The following is a 23028-nucleotide window of genomic DNA, read 5'->3' on the forward strand; positions in this document are numbered from 1 at the left end:
GTAAAGAGGGTAAACATTACTATTTTCATTGCCAGCAGAAGAAATCACATTCAATAAATAAGAAACTGGTAATAGGATTTTTCTTGTAAAATCATCATTGTTGTGACCTTGCAACAACTATCCTGTAATGGCTATGTCGTTTATATAATCAGTATTCTTCTTAATTTACCCATAGCAAATGTCATCAGTACTATGACACGCAAAGTAAGATAGACTAGACAGTACTAGACAATGTTGCGAAAGAAAAGAAACTCAAATTCTGTCAATTGTACCGTCTCTTTTGTGGAGTACTGTACACCAAACATTCTATTACAATTTTTCACAGACAATCTATTTATTTCATGATTCATGTTAGCTACGTGAACAGCGTCTTTAAATGTTTCATGAATCTCTTATGTATCATGCTACTAGCTAAAACTTGCTAACAGATTCTTTGCCATGAAATAGAAGGTCGAGACGATCCCAACTGAGGATTTCATAGCAGATGTACATCTTGTGCTGTCAATGATTTTGAACCACTGGCTTCCTGGGTCACAGGTACTGTTTCTATGTAAGCATTTACAAGCAAACGTAACAATGGAATGGTTCGAGTCGATGTCCAAACAGACACTACTGCCATCTTCTAAATTAGAAGAGAGGTGCATTTTAGATTCTGAGATAGTTTCCCATTTTGAATTTGCATAACTGCATATTACACCAAGTTTTGCTGGTAGCCCCAATTCAACTGCTTGTAGACAGAAGTATGTGCCCTTAATTGTTATTGTTTTCCTTGATGTATATGTCCATGCTTCAGCCTCAGAGCATGGACCTAAAACCAAGGGTTCATAAAATGATTTCCTTTGGATACAGAGACCAGTCATTGGATGGAAAATTACTTTATGGGGACGAATTTCATCGTAACCTGGCCCTGCATTCAGCACAAAAATATGAAGTAGAATAATTTGTTAAATGGATAAATAGTGATTCAGTTCAAACTGTTAAGGGATAGATATGAAAACATAGACCAACTTATTGTCTTATTTTCTGGTATTCTCAAACATACCTCGGAAAGGAGATTGCAGAACAGATAACCTTTGCAGGAAGCTTGAGTTTCTAACGTCACACCAATTCCAATCCAAAACCCCATAATATTCATTCCTTCCCACAACCCCTTCTCTCAAATAATAACTCCCAGCAAGCGTCCACAATGCCCAATCCAAGTCATATTCAGCTGCCCATCCCATGAAGCAATTGAAATACCTATTGTCATTGACATTAGTGCCCCTCATATCCACTCCAAACTCACTCACAAACAAAGGGAACCCCTGCCCCAAAACAAAACCTGCATTCCCCATTAAGTTGCCTAAAACTTGCCCACAAACTAGGTTTGGATTGGATGTTTCCCATTCCTTTCCATTGGAGAAACCGTACCAATGTACCTCGAAAACTAGCTTGTTAGTGAAGGTTAGTTGTACAGGCTTGTTGAGGATAAAAGAGAGATCTTTGTCGTAATTCAGTCCCGAGAGTATGACGAGAACATTTGGATTTGCAGCATGCACTGCTTCAGCACCCTTTTGCATGTACCTACATCAATATAAATGAAAGTATAAGAATAGAAACGTGTACACAAATGCCATTCAAGTAGCATTTGATCCCTTCCCCCTCTTCTTCTCCGCACGTCCAAGACTCCCCAGTACTTATCTGGTAAATCGGGGGACTCCCAAGGGTAAGCAAATGGAGTCATATTGCTTAGAAAAGCGGCTTTGGTACACACAATATACTACACATTAGATGAAGGGCTATCGACGAAATTAAAGCTAGACCGAACCCACCTCTGCCACCAGCTTTCGGAAGCCAGTAGCCTAAATTTGCCACACACTACATGACCCTTCATTTAAATCTATACCAATTCACATACACGTATTAGTTTGAATATACATACCTGTACCAATCAGTTACATTTTGTTTTGGGCCCCTAAGTTCATTTCTCAAGCTCATGGCTACTACATTTTTTGTCCCTTTAAACATTGTGGCTACCTTGGTTAGGCCCTTTATCCATAAGTCAGGGTTGAAATATTGATCCCCAAAGAAGCCATTTCCATCAGAATTGCTGCAACACCAACCTGGCTTGCTTATTTGATTGTCTAATACTATCATCACATTGTTATTTGCAAGACTGGCTACCACTGCCTGCACACACATATTTCTCACTAATTAGATTCATATATTGGTCATTTCTATAACATTACATGAACAGTGAAAAGAAACCCTTTTTTTTTTTTTTTAAAGTTAGAAAACATGATATACTCGATATATTAAGTTGGCATAGCTGAATAGTATTAAAGAGAGGATCTATATAAATCACTCAAGACTGGTCAAATTTCATGTATTACAGAGATATGGGCTTTATCAAACTTCTATTCACACGAGTATGTTTCGATCATGTTTGGGTTCCATTTTATTCAAAATGCATTTTTCTCTCTCCAATAAATAATTTTGCATTTAAACCTAAAACTTTTCCTTCTTTTTTAACCATACATTCTTAAAAAAAAATCACCATTCCCAAATATATTTCCCACAAAAACACATTATAATGGAGCTCAAACAAGTGCTAAGAGTACCTTCAAGAGAGTCTTTAAACATAAGATGCTTTCTATTTTAAATAGACAATCATTAAAATCATACTAAAAAAACTCTTTAAATTAACATTTTAATTTAGAAAATGAGCCAAACCCACTTTCTATAATTAAATACATTCGAAATATTTCAATTTTCAATATAGAAAAATAATATAATAATCTACAAAAAAGTTAATTAATATAAAAGATAGAGAAAAATAATCAACATTTTTTGGGAGTAATAAATTAAGTGATAAATATAAAGAGTATGTTGGAGTACTTCAAAATTTTCACTTTCTAAATTTTATCTAAATTACAGAAGGGAAGCGTTCCTCCTATACATGGATTTGACAAGTATTTTTGACAAGTAATCGTGACCTTTAGATGAAGCAAATCCAGCGATTAGTATCTCATGGATTTCAAATGATTATAACTAACTCTTTCATGATCCTAATAAAATATATACTGACTGTTGAATTTGCTTCATCTAATGGTCACGATTATTGGTCAAAAATAGTTGTCAAATCCATGTATAGGAAGAACGTTCCCCATTATAAAATATGCTCTTTAAAAATGGATTCTCTTCAAGATGCTCAAATACATTGAATTGGACAAAGTTGAAAATTAAAAGAAGAATGGCAGTACAAACAATATTGCTTATTGTCTTATTCAATCTTGACAATTTTAATGGGTAAAAGATTTCACTCAAATTACAATTATAAATAACAGCTTACAAAAAGCAAATGTATATCAAACACGTAGATAAATGAGCAATAGCACGAGTCTCTGTCTTAACTTGCTAGGGATTCCTCTTTTGACTCTTACTTTGTACTCATTCTTGATTATAAGTGTATTAATGCATTCTAATCTAGAAAAGACCAAAAGTGAAACAATATAAATGTATGGGTCACTATCGATTATCAACTCCACCTAAACTTTAGGACCAATTCTCTTCTCATCTAACCCTTGAGCCCAATTATTTTAGAATAGAGTTTGTAAGAAGGCCTTCTTTTTTCTTTTTTCTTTTTTTTTTTTTGAGAATGTGTGAGTTTTTAGGGATAAATTTTGGATTTGTGTAAAATTATTTTATCGAGAAAATATATAGTTGAAAATGAAATTGAAGAAAAAAATGAGTTTTATATTTTCTTGGTTCAAATTAAAATTTCCTAATCCAATCTCCATTTTTTTGTTGAATCAATTTGAACCAAGAAAATATTTTAAAATATTATGCAATTTTCAATTTAAAAAAAAAATCAAATATATAAACAATTGTTCCTCATAACTCTTAATATAATTTGTCCAATGTGGGTTAGCCCCTGTTTGGGCTTCATTTTTCGAAATTTATTTTCAGCTATACATACTTTCATAAAATAATTTTACATATAAAGTCAAAAATTTTTTATATTTTTTAACGTACATTCTTCAAAATAAATCACTATTTTAAAACACATTTTAACCTAGAAATAGGTCTCGGACGGCTTAGTTGATCGTAAATTTGGACAAGAAAATTTCTTAAAGCGGGTGGCAAGCAATGACAGGCACGGCAAACATAATTTTTCTGTTTTTTAGTAATTGGCCCTCTTCCTAATTCCTATAACTAACTATTTTGACATTATTATTTTCCATATTTAGCTGATTATTAAGGCTCTAATGAACCTTACTTGTCAAGATCGTTCTTAGAGTGGAAGAGTCCACTCGAAAAGTACAGTTAAAGGTAATCAATGAATAAAAAAAAAATTTAGGGGCTAATCAAGAATGAATCTCGATTACAGATGCCCAAGAAAACTTGACTGCAAAACCCATTTGTTCGAATCCCGACAGGTAACTGAGGCGTGCAAAGATTTTTTTTTCGAGATGACGAAAGTAAACATAAAGAATGACCACTAAACATAACATATTATAAAAGTTTTTAGTCAACTAGACACTGATTGAGGTAGCAGGAAAAATTGAGTTTACCTGGTAAGCATTGATGAGGGAAAGATCAATGATGGAGGGATTATTTGCCTGTAAACCTGCAATCGATTCGACCAATCCAAGGTTCTTGAAAGACTGTCTTACAGTGATTGATGCTAAAGTGTCATTGGTGAACAAAAAAAGTGGCCAAGTTAGCCTAACACAGTTGAATCCCATATCCAAAATCCCTTTTGAAATTACATCCACTGGCTGCTTGTTTAGCCCTTCGGCCACCACGACTTCGAGATGCGCCACCCAATTCACGCACGCCAACTTCACGCGCTGGCCAGATTCATTTACGACCCATCGGGAATTGGTCGAAAGTGGTTGAGGCATGGCTACATATAGGAGGAAAGAAGATAGAACACACAGGAAGAAAATGGAGGAACTGCCCATGTTATCGTTTTTCTTCCTAAGAATTTGGAGAGGGGGCATTGGATAGAGGAAAAATCTTCAATCCTATTTATGTACCAAGGTCCACAAGGAGTATATGATAAATTACCAGACAAGGGTCCGATATTATTTTATTGTGGCATGTTTTTATTTTATGTTGCTTTGGGACGTTTCTTTTATTCCAAGGGAACTCTGGTTGTTTTCACATATAATAACTGATTTCAAGCTTAGCATGGAGTTTGAGAAAGGCATGGTATTAGGGCTCGAGAGTCAAGACTCCATCTTAAACACGTATTTGATAAAGTGGATTGGAAGACATTCACGTTATATATATATATATATATATATTTTTTTTTTCACCTTGGCGGTGAGACATGAGAATGGATCCGAATGTCATACTATTAGATTTTTTCAAGTATTATGTATCGAGCTGCGCTTTGAAGGTTTGTGAATGCTAGCTAATTATTTTCGTTGGTTAACTATTTAAAGGAAAGTCGTGTATTAGATACTTGACGAAAAACGTTTAGATTTATGAGATTCATGTTATAAGGTTCAACCTTTTTTTTACGTGGTGTCATGTGTTGTGTGGGCTTGAAGAGGCTCAAATTTATAAAGGCAATCAGATCTCGTTGGAACAAGTTAGGTAAGAGATACAATAAACCTATCGTAATTGTTAACGATTTAGCCCTTTAAGCCTCATTCTTTTGATAATAATGAAATTTTGAATAGTATATTGGTGAGAATATATGGTTAAAAAATAAGGAAAAATTTTGATATTGCATTTAATATTATTTTATTGAAGAATGTGTAATTAAAATGATGTCAAAATACTGTTTGAGAATGTATTTTTTTTTTCTAAAAATAGGAATCAAACATGGGCTTAATTACTTTTACTCTTCCATATCGCATGTAGCAATAAATTGAACGAAATGGCAAAAGAAAATTAATATACAAATTCTAAGTGGGCGTTCAGATAAAATTATTAGTAACTTTTTAGGAGGAAAAATATTGGTCCCACAAAATGTGTAATGAACAAATTAGTAGTCCTTATGGATGTCATAATAAAATTAAAATTTGATAGAATAATTAGAAAAAGAAGTAAATTTCAATGTTTGACAAAAAGATGCTAAATTTGTCACAAAAAGATGCTAAATTTGTCAGGATCAATACTTGATGTTTATTTCTCATTTTATGATTATATTTTTGACGAAACTTGAGATCGAGACCTTTTGTCGAATCTTATACGTGCCATATTGAATGGCAATTTATTTTGTCTATCAAGTGGTACCCATTTAGTTGGATGTTATTCGTGGATTGATGTTGGAAAGACTCCAAGAAAATTATAGCCACGTGGTCACGCATGCCCAACCTAAGAGATGATGTCCTTTGGAAAACTTACAACGCAGTGCACACTAAAGTAAAGCTTTTGGATTTATAGGACCACCAAATCTAAGGATTACAAATCAAAGGGTTACAATTCAAAAGAGTCGATTTCAAATTTTTTTTTTTTTTTCCCTCTATGCTTTAGTATAATAGTTCTTCATGGAAAAAGTATAATTTAACTGTATATTTCATAATTCATACTATTTCCCATTCACATTCATAGCTATTGAACGTGTTACTTACGTTGCAGAGGGGACGTTTATGACTTTTCCATTTGTTTCGAGTTAAATTTACCATAGACGATGGGGTCGGGAGAGTTTATCACCTATTCCAAGGTGAAAAGCAGGATTAATCAACCGGAAGGATTGCAATTTTTTTAACTGCCTTGTTTGTCCATTTAGGGTCCATTTAATTGCAAAAATGGAATTTGTGTGAAAAGAAAACGAATTTTAGGGAATTGAATTGCCTATAAATTATTTTACTTGGAATTGTCAATTATCGTGTTTGATTGGTATAATTTTTCACGTGAAAAATATTGAAATAAAAGTGTTTTTTAGTGTTCGTTTGACTTTATCTTACATGAAAATTATTAATTAAAGGGATGAAATAGTGTTCGTTTGACTTTGTTTTATATAAAAATTATTAATTAAAGGGATGAAATTTATTGATATTGGAAATAGAATTTGTTTTCATTACAAAAAAAAAAAAGCCAAGATAATCATCTATTTTTTGGTGTTCATTTGACTTTTTGTTACATGAAAATTGTCAATTAAAGGAAAATATTTTTTTTTATAATTAGGGATAGAATTTGTTTTTATTGCCAAAAAAAACCGAAAAATAAAAAATAAAAAATCGACAGCCTACATATAAAACCAAGAAAATCAACACTTTCCGAGAAAACTAAGAAAATCAATTCTATGGAAAAAGAAATATGCTATCAAACAGTCAAAAAGTGAAAATTTGAATTTGAATTCCATTTTTCATGAAAAATAATGGCCAATCAAACATGGCCTTAGTTATTTTCAATGCTGCAACTCCAACAAATGGAACGATTTTGACGGATTGGCCGGGAATTGAAGAATGTTAAGCCGTTCAATATAATTTTCGCTCTTTCTATTTTCCTAACATTTTCTAATATTATTGTTGGTCACTTAAAAAAATAAAATTTTCACATAAGTGAAATGGACGTGAAATGGACCGTATCTAACAAATTCTCTTCAACTTTATCTTACCCACTATAAAGTTGACGTGGCAAAAAAAATAAAATAAATTTGTGTAGAACTTTGTCTATATTTAGAGGTTCTATTAGACTTCTACTAAACAATGTATTTAATTTTGCTTATGATCTTAGGGTTCGTTTGATTACAAATGTGGAATTTGGGTGGAAATAAAATAAATTACAGGGAATTGAATTGATGAGAAATTGTTTTCCTGAGAATTGTAAATTATTGTGTTTGATTGGTATAATTTTTCACATGAAAAATGTTTAAATTAAAGTGTTTTTTGATGTTCGTTTAGTTTTATTTTACATGAAAATTGTCAACAAAATGGATAAAATTTAAAGGTATTGGGGATAGAATTTGTTTCCATTGCAAAAAAAAAAGATCAAAAATCATCTACATTTTGATATTCGTTTGGTTTTATTTTATATGAAAATTGTCAATTTAATAAATATCATTTTTTATAATTGTTCCTAAAATTCTTTTCCTTTGCCAAAAAAAATAAAAAACCTGGAATTCATTTTTTCACCATATAGGTGGGAAAACCAATTCCTTGATTGTGAGGAAAAGAGACACGTGTAAGGCTTGCATGGAAAATGAATTCCATGGAACTTCTTTCCCATCAAACACTCAAATTTGCCAAAGATGGAAATTAATTTCCACTTTCCATGGAAATTATCCCCTATCAAACGGTGCCTTAGAGATTTTTCTCCCTTTTCTCTCCATTTTATTTATTTTGATTTACGGTAGACAAAAGATAAATAGGTAGTAATATTGAATCGTATATTTAGAACTCATTAAAGATCAATTTTAGATTAATTGTCTATTCACTACACATCAATGTCGCTTAGAGTATAAATCTTCTACTTGCCCACCATTGACCGGAGTTTTAGTTGCTCTTAGTTATGTCTTTCTTTTTTATATTGATCTTAAAATTTAATAGACGGGTCGATAAATGTAGGGTGAAGAATAACAAAAATACTCGTGTTTGTGAGATGATAACTGAAAAGGTATAAATAGATAAAGGATTGTGGTGTAGCTGTTAGTGAACCAAAAGTATCAAGTGTTAGGTTCCAATATTTTGCTTCGGTAAATCTAGTTATTAAAATTGTATATGCTGAAAGGTTTGAGTTTATATAATTTATCAATCAAAAGCTTATTCGATATTTTGCTCCACATAAAACCAATCGCACCACCATTTTGTTGCACAAAAGAAAAAAATTTCACGCCCCCCGGGGCACAGCATAACTGGTGGATCAATCAACATTTGTCTTGCTTCCAGCGGCAGGGTGGAGGTTCGAATCCTGGTGGGAACCTGCGGCCAGATTTATTTGGTATGGAGCAATCACTTTGGAGGAGGATCTCTTGTACGCAGAAGTGTACAGGCAGTAAGGAGAACCTATGATCCAATTGAGGTATAACCCGCGATTTACCCCCTCCAAGGTTCTAGGGGCAAGGGTCTTGGGGGTCCAGAATTTAGTCTAATGTAAGTTGGGATACCTAGATATAAAAAAAAATGAAAAAAAGAAAAAAATTTCACAATTACCAATTTATTAACCAGTAAGTAACAAGTTGGCCTAAACATTTTAAAAGTAACAAGTTTGCCTCCATAGTTAACCAGTCAAATTTGAAATACACTAAACCGTTTAAGTCCTGTTTGGTGTAGCTAAAAAATAAAATTTCAAATATATTTTGATAAAAATTAATAAAGTCCTTGTTTGGGTTTCATTTTATTCCAAAATGCATTGTTATCTTTTTTTTTTCAACCACATATTTTTAATAAAATAATATTACATGTAAATTCAAATTTTTTTCTTAATTTTAACAACTCATTCTCCAATAAATCACTATTTCAAAATACCTTCTTCTTCTTCTTCTTTTTTCAAAAACTATTTTTAATGAGCTCAAACAGGGGCTAAATGTATGGTTGAGAATTCGATAAAAATTATTAGTCTCATAAAATATATGATAAAAATTAATTATTAGCTTCGACTTAGATTTTTATCAGAGTTTTTATTCAAATTAAGCAGGAGCTAAATATTAGTTAAATTATTGTGTGAATCTTGTGTAGGGAAATAGAATATATTTCAATATAATTTATAAGATTTATGTTATTGGAGGTTGATCATGTAACTATAATAAACATTTGGGGACCAACAATGAAATTTTGTAGATACTTCAAAGTTAAGTGAAGCCGAAAAACAAGGTTAATGGTGCGTTCTTTTTGGCTTTTTCGGGCCATCTTCCGTTTTCCATTTTCTCAAAAATCGAAAATGCGTTTGGTCGACTATTTTCGAAAACGCTTTTTGAAAACAAGGGAAAATTTAACAAAAAAAACCCAAAACGACTTTTTGGTATTTTGAGTGTTTTCAGTTGAAAATAGCCAAACATTGAAAACACTCAAACGGCATTTCCTTTTCACCGTTCAACTCTCGGCTCTCTCCTTCTACTCACTTTTCCGGCCGCCAAACCACCATCTTTCGGCTGCCAAACCACCGGATGCAACCACCATTAGCCTCGCCTCCTTCCCCTCTACAATCTCCAACTAACCAACAGCCACAAATCAACACGAAGCAACAGAAAATCCAGCCCACGAATGTCACAACCCCTTTTCCGCCGGAATATCCACCTCCGACGATGCCCACGGTCGCGCACCACCAACACTCGATAGCCCTCATCCAGGCGAACAATATCATGTCCTAACATCAACCAATAATGCACCATTTCATTCTAATGTGAATCAATCAAACATGGCAGTCGCGAATCAAACCTGCCTGCTTCGATTTGTGTTTTTGGGGATTGGCACCAGTCGATTGGCGAAAGTCGAGTATTAGGTATGTCTCTACAACCATGGATAATACTTTAATTTCATCAATTCATGCAGAAATCTTCGTCGGAATGGGAGTTTTCTACCGTTCTAATGTCTCGCGATTGGCCTCTTTTGAGCCGAAATCCTAGCCTATTCGGCCGGAGTTAAGGCCAGCTATTGGGTCGGGTGCGTGGATGACATTGTGGGCTTCAAGTTGCTGCTATGATCCGGTGGTCGGAAAGTGATGTTTTGGAGGTGGTGGTATTGAGAGTGAAAAAGAGAAGCGGAATGGGAGTTTTCAAAATTTTTTGAACAAAACACATTTTCTAATTTTTATGTTTTTCAGATTGAGAAACCAAACTTGTTTTTCATAATCTCAAAAATGAGGCCTCAAACAGAAAATGAAAAATGATTTCAGAAAAAATAGAAAACAGAAATGCAAACAGAAAGCCTCCTAACCTTTTAAGCGTCGAAGCTTTCCTTCTCCTTTTCCCCTCCCGCCACGAATTTTCCTTCCTTCGCAATACCGGATAATTGATGGTTCATCCGATTTCGGCAGATCCTAAAATGCTTTTGGCTGATTTCAACTTCTGCAAACGCGTACAATTTAGGTATACTTTTTGTTGAATGTGAGGTGATAACCAAATTAATGTTAATGTGTGTTTCGCTTACTTGCAAATACATAATGATAGCAGGGTTATGGTTAAATAGTTGTGATTTTTTTTTGGAGTGAAGGCACTGAATTTGTACAGAAATTCTGCTAAGTTGCTCGTGGGCAGTGAGAAAAAGCAGTATTTTGGGGTTTCTTAAAGAAAAGTGTAAATTTCTGCTACACTTTCGAAGTGTAAATTTTGCGGGCTAACTTATTGAGGGTTTTGAATAAAGAAATCTTTACTTTCACATGAATCTTTACTTGCAAGTGCATAATTGACAGCAGAGCTATTGATTTGAGCTTTTAATTTCTCTAGATTTTGATGAATTACATAGTGAAAATATTGGCAACAGAAAAGATTTGTATATTATTTTTTTACAATGCATAATTAACTGTTTAAGGCCTGGAAATTATTTGTATATTGCTTATTTGTTTACAAAATTTACTCCTATGTGCTATTGTTAATTACTCATTCTCATTATTCAGGTTTTATTTGAATGTTGATTGCTAAATCGTTTCACTTGCATAAATTTTGGGAAATTTTTAATTTAGACTCATCAATCAGGTTGTACTTCTCTTTACTTATAATTATATCTGCTAGAAAATTTGATCTAAATGTGCCAAAAGAAAACGGAATAAAGGTGTTTGAACAATTGATTAAATATGATGCTAGCCTAATTTCTCGAGGTTGTGAGTGATGTTTTATTTTGCAATTCTATCTTTCAGCTTGTGCAATATATATAGGAGAATGATCATTGATGTCCTTAACCCTTCAAATATTTAGGAGCTGAGGTGCTAAGGTCTTTCTGAACACAATCATTTCAAAAATTGTAAAAATGGAATGGCAATGCATAACAGGAATATTTTCCATCAAGACACCTTAATTCTATATAAAAAAGATGATGGAGAACGAAATCGAAAATTTTGACAATCTTTTCCAACACAAAAATGAAACCATATAAATTTAAATTTCCATGATTTTTTCTATGAGGAACTTTTTCAAGAGGCATTCATTTTTTTTCCCTCCTTGAATTTGGTTAATTTCTTCTTAACTTTAATCTGATTGTTAAAAATTTTGTTCTCTTGCTGATAGTGATGATTCTGAAGAAAAATTACCTCTTGGAATCCCATGTTTGATGAATAAAGTGGGATTAGTGGAAGGAGCGCTCCCGAGATAATTCATGACCTTCAGTTCAGTCTTAAGGTGGGCAGATTTAGTTATTTAATTTCTAATTGCTTTGCTAGAAAGTGAAAATTCTGGTTTATTTGCTTGATTAGTGACATTTGTACTTAATGATTGGCTGGCACTAAAATGTTTACATATAGATTTTGGAATTTTGTGCTTGGCAACATCTATGACACTATGAACCTGGCTCATGCTTTAAAAACCACTGCCCCAAAGCCCATTTGTGCTTCTTAAATAAACTTTAAGGCGATTGATTTATAGTTTTACTTCTTTTACTTTGAGCACACACTTTTTGAAGCACTTGAATAGCTTTTCTACTCATTGCATCGCTAAACGTACCAAAAGGCATGTGGCATTTCTCAATTGTGTGTGTTCTTATGTGCTCTTTTTGTTGAATTATTAACTAGTTTTAATTCACTTGAATAGCTCTTTTTGTTCTTATGTGCTCTTTTTGTTGAATTATTAACTTTTCCTTCTTTTTCAATCATTCATTTTTCAAAAAAACACTATTTCACCCATTTTCATTTCCAAAAATGGGGATCAAATGGGTGCTTAGTTTTATTATGGATGTTGATTTCGTGCCATAATTTTAGTAGAGCTAGCATTTTATAGATTCTAGTTACTGAATTGTACTTGTGGGCTACTTGCTTGAAGATGAGATACCTCAATTTTGTAACTTGGTCAACATTGACCTAGAATTATTGTAATTTAATTAGAATTAAAAGATGCACTAAATGAGATTTAAGTACATTGTAGTCCCCACTGCAGAAGAATTAATTGTAGCCTAAACATAGTTATGATTAGCAGTGGAGATAACATCTTTTAACTTTTACTAGATACTCATAATGCTCTTAAGGACATAAGATATTATTGAAGAGTATTTATTTGGCTTTTGTGTATTAGAAACACTAACATAGTTATATGCACGTAGGAAATTCCCCCTAATTTGCAGATCTGCAACATTGATTTGATTGTGATTTTTTTTACTTGCTTATATTATGGCGTATGTTGAACATGAAACCTAAAAGCCTAAACCATTAAAGAGGAATGCATTTATTCATTTGTATTTAGTGTTCAGCATGCCCTCATATGTGGACCAATTCTTCTTCTTCTTCTTCTTATTATTATTATTTTTTAATTTTTTTTTAATTAAAGGTAATTGTGACTCGTGCTCAATTGCTCATTTTTATAAATGTGTGGCACATTGAAACTTGAACTTAGGACCTTTGCTTGCTTGGTTACCTTATTGAACCACCTCATCTAAGACGTTAAGTTGTTATAGAGGGACCTCAATTAATTTTTTTTGAGCGGGACATGGGGTAATGTTTATCATATTTTTTCCTATAGTTTAATTTGAAGGAGAAGAACTTGCTTACAATTATGTTGTGTTGCTGCAGTGCGGAAGCACTTGATAGTCACTTGACTGCTGTACAGAGGGATCATGAGCATAGATCCCAAATAGAAGAAAGAAGAATAAGAGATGATGCCGTTCGAGAAGAGGTTAAACGAAAGGAAAAGGCAAAGAAAAATTGTTGCTAGGAAAGATTAAAGCAGAAGAAGAGGTTCTTTCTCATTTTGTCTGAATTTCTTCTAGCTTTCTTTTATAGTGTCATATTGTCACGTGAATTCAGTGGCTTAGATTCTGCAATTCATACCTGCAGTTTGACTGCTTTTTTAGAAACTCGTGGTTCATTTTTATATGGTAGAAATGTTGTGTGAATCATTAGCTCAATATAATTTTTGATAGCTTGTTTAGTTGATGCAGGCAAGGCTAAAAGCTGAAATAGATGAAAAGGCTAAAAAAGCACTGGAAGCTGAGGAAAGAGCTGCTCAAGAAGCTGCAATGAAAATTACTGTAGAAACTAAAACAGATTCTGCTACCATGACTGTAGTTGATTCTAAGGAGACTGTTGGACAATCCGCAGTGGCCGGAAATGATTTTAAGAAAGAAGTCCAATTATCAGGTATATGTGTGTTTGTGTGTCATTGAGAAGAGAGAGAAAAATTTGACCCTCGTCTCTTTTCTTATGTGCGGTTTCAACTATCAAATATGGTGGCTGGAAATATAACCAAAGCTGCACGAAATGCTCTAGAATTGGAGGAAAGAAGATTGCTGACTTATAAAGAATATCTGCAAAAAATGAGGCTATACGATTGAGCACTAATAAGGTAAATCATTAGAGAAATGATGGCAGATTGAGTTCTGAAGCTCTGGCATTAGATTGTTTTAACTCTGTAATGATAAATTGTGAATATATTTTTGCTACGTTCTCCTCATTTTTATGTTTTATGTACTAAAACTTCTCAACATGCAACTATTCATCAAACAAATTTAGAGCACATAGGTTGTGATGGGTGGAAATTAGTTGTCATGCAAGAGGTTAGTTGTTTTTATCCTTAACGTTCTGTAATCTGGGTTTGTTGTGCAGCGTTGTTCATTTGATGTATGGATGTCGTTCTTCTGGAATCTTACGATAATTTTCTTGCTTATATAAACTATCATTGACAATTTGTTTGTTCCAGCAGGATTATCATGGACATGGACAGCATATTGCGAGACAAATCAAAAGAATCTCTGCATCAATAGAAAATGTCAGTTGAGTCCTAAATTCGTTAACACCTGTGTTAATGGCTTTCGCTTTTGGGTCTCCAAAACCTGAATCTTTTCATATTTATATGGGGCTGTCAATACACAACTGGTTTGATATGCAACAGTTTGATTCTCTTTGTCCAGAACAAAAGCAGATGCGTTAGTAAAGCTAATTAATAGTCCAGAATGTCCCCAATCCATCAGTATCCTAATGTTTGCAGAGAAGGTAAGATCGTTAGATATTTCTAGCATGTTCAGAATGGTATTTTTTTATATTTTTGGGTGTTTACAAAACAGGATGTGATGAACGTACTAACATCTTTTTGGGTCTTAAATTATGCAGGTTGTGTCCCAGAGTGCAAATCCTCAAAAAAGCTTCAGTGGTATCGCTTTTGCTTATAGTCGTTTCATTGTTCTTGTGACATCGAAGGTAAAATACGCTACTATATCCCTACTATTGCATATGTTTAAATGATCTTCTTTGCTTCATTCTGGTCTCAGCCACCACTCCACCCCACCTCCCACACACATACAAACTCTTACGCATAATTCAAAATTATCTGAAGACTCTTGGAAAGAAAAATTTGTTTTACTTTTGTCTCTATACATCTTGTCTCTCAATTAAATCTTAATTTTATGTTCTTGGCTTATTTGCAATTCTATGATTTATTTCCTTCTTACACAGATCCCCCTCATCCCTCATCCCCACATTCACAAATTATTTCAGAATTATCTAAGGCTTTTGTTCAATTTTAGTTTTCCTAAAAATGGGCATCTCACATCTCTCCTGTATAATTCATGATTCTTGATTAAATCAGCAATGATTTTATGGTCTCAGCTTCTTTGCAATTTCATGATTTATTTCCTTGAACATAGATCCCTCTTGCCCCGGATATTCTTCTAGCTGAGTTGAACAGAGCTTGCATCTACACTGTACCAAAGCATATAAGTTACTTTGTGGTAATTCCTCTTTATTCTTGTATTTTTATTTTTTATTTTTGTATGTCCTACAGTTGATTATGGTTTCACTAGGAAAAGCCTGTGATATTTAATTTATTATTTTAGCTCTTGTCTGCACAATAGTCTTGTGGCATGAAGACCCTGTAAAGCTTAAAGACATCTATTTTTTCTATCTCCTCTTTCTCTGTTTCTTTTTTGTATTACAGGTCAAGTGTTTTTCTTCTTGTTTCTGTTACTAGTGCTGATCCTTGGTGTATGGATTTTGAACTGTCTTTTTCTATTTTAGGCACGTTTTAAGACAAAAGATGCTTACTACAAAGTCATTGGTTATGAGGAAAAAGATGGGAAGATTGATAGTACTGATAGTTATGTAGAAAGGTTAACTTCATACATGAAACTATATGGAGCTCTAGTTCAGGTTTATGACTGTTACTTCCTGAATTTTAACAATGTTGGAAAATGCAATGATGATATGCTGGCGGGCGCTCGTCTGTCTATCTTCTTTTCTTTAATTTTGAAAAATATGCATATATGGCAGACTGAAGTTAACGGCTTTCAAAACCTGCATGGACTTAGAGAAGGCTGGGCATGGCTTGCCAGATTCTTGAATGCTCTCCGGGCAAACCTGTATACTGCTGTTGCTTTGCAATCATTTCTTGAGGTAAGTTGATGCTGAATTTTCAAATCTCATTCCCCGACTCATTTTAAGTGCGTGTTTGGGAAGTGATTATAAAAGGTTTATAACTTTATATTATAATTAGACTGGTAGTCCTTGTGGATTTCACGAATACGTGGATAAAAAGTAGGTTTTACCAATAAACATATTATAAATAGTGCCAAACAAGCTTTTAAATGTGCTTAAAAGATGAAATATTTTGGTGCACAGATGGCTGGATTTGCACTTTACAGGAGATACAGAACTCAGTTTGAGAAGTTGCTTAACATCATTGCTCGTGATTTTCTCAACTCGCTGAAAGAAGGCGATCCAGAGTTGAACGCGAAGTTGAACAAGGTCATAGTGAACATTCGTCATTACATGGAGTCAAAAAAGTTCAAGGAAGAACCTGATGAACTGCAATTGAAAAGCCACCTGGATTCAAGTTCTTATTTCTAATGGTGATCAGTTGATGCTTAAGCAGTTAATATGCAGTCGGTCCAATGGAGAGGTATGTGTTCATAAACGTATCTGGACCACCACAATTTGTGATGAAAATGGATTCATCTCTTTGTTTTTCGCATGCTCTACCCAGTTGTCTGGTTTTTGTTCTCTTGAAGTGTCTTCACTTCCTCTTTTAATTCAGTGAACAATTAACTTATTTGTCACTTTCTATATCAAAAAATTTTCCCCATTTCTCACCTTCTTCATTTCTTCTGGTTTATTATCTGATAATTTTTCTTTAAAATTAATGTCACGTTTGTAAGGTGAGTTAACTCAATCAGCTAACTGAAAGTAATTGAACTACTTTAGAAATGGGTGTTTTACTTGAATAATTGGTCGAATCAAACAATCTAAATGAGTTGATCAAAATTTATATTATGAATTGAGATTCCATCCCCAAAAGATTAGCCCATTAAGTAGAGTAGCATAATTGCTTGTAACCTCATCGCTTTAATTCTAGTCACTAAGGATTTTGTTCACAATTGTCTCAACAATTTCTCCCTTAAACGAAGCAGCTCATTGCCTTGCCCTCCGTCATTAATAATTTATCATCCCCTTTCCTCAAAATATAAAAGGTTTACTACAGGGGCGGAGCCAGGAATATGTTCAGTGCAGGCACCATTTAATCAATGCTGAACTTTGATTACATGAAATTGTTAGTTAATAACAGGAGCAAGGCAATTCATGCTATGAGGAACTATAGCGATCCCCAATTTGAAATTCAAATAACCTTGGAGAGTACATGTTAGACACTGAATCTTATATATATTTCACCACTCCTCCTAAAAGAGAGAACTTGAATTCACTATTCATTTTGTCACATTGATTTTCACACTTGACCTATTTGGAACTGGTTTTGTTTAATTATTTGTTTTTTCTTTGTGTGTCTTATGTTAAAGGATATAATAACAATAAATGAATAAAATATCTGGAATCCGTATAAGCTCTTCTGCTGTGAGTCTCAATTCTCATTCTTCCTTTCCAAGACTCCTCCTTTCACTCCTCCACCGAAAGTAACCTCTCCAAATTCCATCTTCACACAGGGAGAAAAATCCGTCGACAATTTTGCTTGTGCCTTCAACCTAATTCCAATTTTTCTGTTGATTGTCGGGAAGAAAACTGTATTTGATGGTTTCCATTTTCTAGGTTTTCCCCCTTAACCTCATGGTTATGATTTTATCCGTTTTACGATTAACTTTGATTTGATATTTGTGTAGGCTAGGAGCTCCAGCAATTTTTAACCGTGTGAGTGGTCTCGAAACTTTTACGCATAGCGAAATCCTTTTTAGTTTATCAAATATGCATTACTATATGTGAGCTAGAGTGGTAAGGGTACTATATGCTATTCCCTTGTTGTCATGTACACAGTGCAAGAATCGAGCGGACCATGCCGTCTATGTTTACCATTATTAACTTCCACGCGAGTAAGTTAGATGTGAAATACTTACATTTTCACTGTTGAAAATCTGTATTCCCTTGTATCCTGTCACCATGCCATATTTATCTTACCTGAGTGTTGGTCAAATTTTTCTTATAACATATCTAAACTTAACTGTGATGAAGCAATAAACCAATTAATTCATAGTTTCATTTATTGATCTCAACTTACATGGCAGGTGATTCATATTGGAAAAGGCAGCAAAGTTAAATATGAGCTTGACAAAACTAGTGGCATTATTAATTATTTTATCTATTTTCCATGAATAATGAAATTACTTAATCCTTAAAGAAATATATGTATTTCAAATGCCTGGTCCTCAGTTTGGTGTTTAACTATTGGATAGCTCAATCTACTTTAATTTTGCTATAGTATTAATGTACTGTACTTGTTATATATAATCATCATATTGTTGACTTTTTTAGTGTTTCTATGATCTTAGAAATCTGTGGTAGTCTTCAAGTTGTTAGTTAGATTCCTTCTCCCATGTAAATTTGGAACTGCTTTCATTTGGTTTGAAAAATAATTTTTCCATTGAATTGGGCTACAGGCTGAAAAGGATGACATAATAATTGTCATATGTGCTGATGACCCCGAGTTTCGCCATTAGTGTCATCTGTATTAAAGGTGTAATGTGCCATATCTTCAATTTATCTTTATCAAGAAGTACATAACGTTAACACGATCTTTTTGTTGGTGGCCAGACAATTACATTAAGGTTCAACTCTTATGATCAATGATGCTTTCTTGCTTTTAATTTTTATGAAAGTTGATGTAACTCCTTAAAAATGAAATTTTAGATTATTATCTTGAAGCAATTATAATTAAAAGATAATGCTCTGTTTGTATATCATTCACTTGTTACACGATTTAGAAACATCAATGTCTCTAGAAGCAGTTTCTGTCGGATATTCATCGGGCATTCGTGGTTAGACAAATGAGATTAGGAAATTAGGTTAAATTGAAATTTTGGGAGGATATGGAGGTGTTATTGAGTACCTGAAGGATAGACATTAATAGGCACATAGGGAAGGGCCATGGTGCTTTTGATGTGATACATAAGGATTTGATTTTTTAAACAAGTATGATGTTGAAGTGTCTTTCTAGAATTACCCTTAGGCTTGTGATCTGATACTAACAAGCACTTTTTTCCCGATCAGAGGATGAACACTTTTACCATGAAGGCTTGGGCTGGTAGTCTTTCTTGGTACGAGGATTCATGAATCCCTTTAATCTCACTGAACAGTTTTGGTTTTAGATATATTCTTTAGGCAACAATCTAATATGAAAAGGAATATGAATGATCTTAAGGTGAAATGGTGGAACTGAAGGATGATAAGTGAACCATCAAGTGTTTGGGGACTCCACTTGGGATTTTGGACGTTACTTTAAATTTTATGTGGATTAAAATGAGTGATTGTATAATGAAGACATTGAAGATGGTTTTGAATGATAATAAAGGAGGGTAGCTTACTACAGGGAGTTGCGGTGGTTGAATAGTGATCAAGCTAAGAGAAAAATAGAGCATGTTACATGAGGTTGCAAATGACTATGAGTGAGTGAAGATCTTGAATGACGTATGTAGGCAAGAAAGGATGCCATGAAAGCTGTTAAAAATGTGGTGAAAAAATCTGGTGAGTTTTCTAGGCAAAGAACGGAGAAGGGAGAGAGGTTTATAGGTTAGCCAAAGGCGAGCAATTGAAAACTAGAAAACTTCAACAGTGTCGGTGCATTACGGGTGTGTGTGACTCCACAATCCATTTAAGCACAATCTATTTCCATTATATATAAAAGAAGAGTTTGGGGACTCAATGGGAGACGTTAGAAGTGAAAGTTATTGGTTAACAACAAAAATAATTTACGAATACAATTAGGTAGGCAGGATATCTTAGTCTCATAGCCATGTTCTATAGAAAATGAAGCGATAAGATCTATCATGTTTGAAATTCACAAAAAATGTTCAAATATAATATAAAGACGTGGAACCCAAAATACAAGCTTCAGCTATAACTTATTTCCAACTTAATCAACACTTGATTAGCGTCGTTCAGCTCATAACCTCTGTGGCCATGCGAGTGGCACTACTACTAAGGCAACTAAAAATACAATAAGCAGTGAAGCAATTAGCAACCTTAAAAATGTTGAGCTGGATCATTTGGAATGACTGTTTTCCTCTTCATATTCCATTTTGAGAGAATATGCAACAAAGTTATATTCTTCAAATGTTCTAGCTAATTAATGGAATAATATTTGGAAATGAAATTTGGCTCAATTCAAAACAACCACATATGATTAGCAGTATTGTATCTTTATGGGGGTAGATTTCTGATCCTTTTAAGCGTGTGAGCAATGCTAAAGAGTGAGTAACTTATTTCACTTTCAACAATAAGGTGCACACATGCCTCGTGTTGTTTAAACCAAATTGAGATTACAAGGGAAAAAATGAAAAATAGGGGAAGAAGTTTCTTAAAATGTGTCTGAACTATGGGTTTTGAATTATTAATCTCCTAGAAGTTTTTCATGATCCTTCAAATGCATGCAATCAACTTCATTTTCAAATTGTTGCGATCTTTCAGATTGGACCTCTTGAATCCTACTGCCCACTATCGGAACAGAACCTGAAATAAAATTACAGGGAGGGAGTACTTACTGCTTATGTTTGCACCATTTGCCACTCACAGATCTAATTAACCCTCAAATTTGGAGGATGTTCGAATTTGGACTTCTCATACAAACGTGTGGAGTGTTAGTTCTTTCCTTTTTTCTATGCTTTTATCAATTAGTTTTTCTGACTGGAGTTAGTTCTCTGAGCTTTTTGCACATGAAGTTTTTAGCAAATGTTATAACAGGGGGGCCCTTAATCTTCTTTTAGAACTTTAGTGTATGGTTTTATAGTATCCTAAATAAGAAAGCTATTCAATAGGTAGATATTTTTTTTTCTGAGCCTTGTTTTGGTTGGTAGAAAGGCAGTCTCCATGCTTCTTTGCTATTTCCCATTTTTAAAATATTTTTATTTTGGCTAATCAGTAGTTTATTAGGTGGTGAAAATCTATGGCTTTGACCTTGACTGGTTAAATTTGTTCACAAACCTGTTTGTAACCTCCATTCTAGGAAAAGATTAAGTATTTAAGACCATTGCCGTCTTCACTGATGGATTCTTAATTCTTTTTGCAAGAGTCTGTCAGCTGTAATACATTTCTTGTGTCCTGGAATCTCCTTTTTGGAGCTTTTACTAACCCCATGTTTCCGTATGCAGGGTAAGACATGCAGTGTTGAGGAGCTACAAAATATGTTTTGGGAGATGGCTCAAGGATATGAGTTTCCTCAATGCGAGTTCTCCTCAACAATTCACGTATGAGTGGCAATGATGTTCTGGACACGACCTTTATAGTTCCAGAACTACACTGGGAAGTTCGTTGGAAGTAAGACTACACAGGTCTGCCTTTGAAATGCATGCTGTAAATAGGTTTTGCCAGTTTTCAAAATGTATATGCAGGGTCCTAGCAAGAATTCCCTTTATATTTTTTCGTGGATATTATTGTTTATCTTAACGATTTGAGAGGATTTAAATTGAAGGGCGTTGTATGTTTTTGTTCTCTTTGTATAGTTTTGGGTCTGTAAAATGTGTGGAGTGTACTTTACATTTCTCTTTTGACTGTACTATTTTATTTATTTATATATTTTTCTATTACAATGTGTATTATCCTGCATGATGAAACAAAGTGCCTGGCCCTATTATGGTGAACCGCAAGGTTTGAAAAGGTAATACATATCTCCATTACAGTGAGATGTAGGATCAAAACGAAGTATTTGTTTTTCCAACAGTAAATTAACAGGCAATATTAGTACCTAGGTTAAGTCTTGGACAGAGGAGAGGTTACAACATAGGAACAAGAATGATTGGCTATCTATAAACTATGGTTTGATTGTTATAGCTGGTCCAAGATGTAACCTTTTAGTATCGTCATTTTCTGAGACAGTATCCTTTTTTACTTGCATAGTGTCAAAATAATGAATTAAGCTAAATGAACACATTCTTTGACACATTTCTAACAATCGAGGTGTGGGTCCCGGGTAAATAAAATAATGTCGACCTCTCCATGTGAGTGTAATGTGTCAACCGATGTATCAAGGTTTGTGGTCATGTAGCATGACCCCCAAAATAATACATTTCTCAATGGTATCCTTTTTTACTTGCATAGTGTCAAAATAATGAATTAAGCTAAATGAACACATTCTTTGACACATTTCTAACAATCGAGGTGTGGGTCCCGGGTAAATAAAATAATGTCGACCTCTCCATGTGAGTGTAATGTGTCAACCGATGTATCAAGGTTTGTGGTCATGTAGCATGACCCCCAAAATAATACATTTCTCAATGTATTCTTTGTTTCTACCAGACTATGAAGACGCTACTTTTAGAAAAGAGAAATTCAACATGTCTATCATTACTCATTTACATTGAACATGCTAATATTAATTTTTAATCGACACAACCCTTGCATTTTGCGGGCAAATGCTAGCATATTAATGATACGAAGAAGCCTTTTCGCATGCTTAACCTTACTAGTTGGTAAGAAAAGGCTAGTTTGAGTCTTTTCATGAAGTTCGGTTGACTTCATGTTTTGATTATAACAAATAAATTACTTTTAGATCTAACAATTGAATTCAAGTCGTTATAACTTTTG

At 33.8% G+C, this 23028-nt stretch overlaps 2 protein-coding genes across 26 annotated transcripts; one reads left to right on the top strand and one right to left on the bottom strand.

The window, feature by feature from the left end:
- Positions 1-120: 120 nt before the first annotated feature.
- Positions 121-5039, bottom strand: LOC111406301. Its single transcript, XM_023035655.1, has 4 exons — positions 4554-5039; positions 1922-2169; positions 1043-1563; positions 121-907 (listed from the first exon to the last, which is right to left on the bottom strand). The coding sequence occupies exons 1-4, from the start codon at positions 4983-4985 to the stop codon at positions 408-410; spliced, it is 1701 nt and encodes a 566-aa protein (XP_022891423.1). The 5' UTR covers positions 4986-5039; the 3' UTR covers positions 121-407.
- Positions 5040-9929: 4890 nt separating this feature from the next.
- On the top strand, positions 9930-22016 carry LOC111406302 (protein GLE1-like). 25 transcript variants are annotated; one of them, XM_023035660.1, is made up of 15 exons: positions 9930-10966; positions 12101-12211; positions 13591-13755; positions 13950-14785; positions 14928-15009; positions 15127-15213; positions 15660-15743; positions 16030-16161; positions 16282-16404; positions 16630-16909; positions 18120-18147; positions 18271-18326; positions 18891-19058; positions 20917-21085; positions 21597-22016. In XM_023035660.1, exons 5-10 carry the CDS (start codon positions 14995-14997, stop codon positions 16855-16857), a joined length of 669 nt encoding a protein of 222 aa, XP_022891428.1. In that variant the 5' UTR covers positions 9930-10966; positions 12101-12211; positions 13591-13755; positions 13950-14785; positions 14928-14994; the 3' UTR covers positions 16858-16909; positions 18120-18147; positions 18271-18326; positions 18891-19058; positions 20917-21085; positions 21597-22016. The 25 variants fall into 25 exon arrangements, with proteins under 25 accessions (XP_022891428.1, XP_022891444.1, XP_022891425.1 ...); XM_023035676.1 differs by lacking the exons at positions 18120-18147; positions 18271-18326 and having other exon boundaries at positions 13950-14157; positions 14269-14362; positions 14720-14785; XM_023035657.1 differs by lacking the exon at positions 18271-18326.
- Positions 22017-23028: the final 1012 nt, after the last annotated feature.

Source organism: Olea europaea, chromosome 12 (assembly GCF_002742605.1).
Source record: "Olea europaea var. sylvestris chromosome 12, O_europaea_v1, whole genome shotgun sequence".
NCBI lineage: Eukaryota > Viridiplantae > Streptophyta > Magnoliopsida > Lamiales > Oleaceae > Olea > Olea europaea.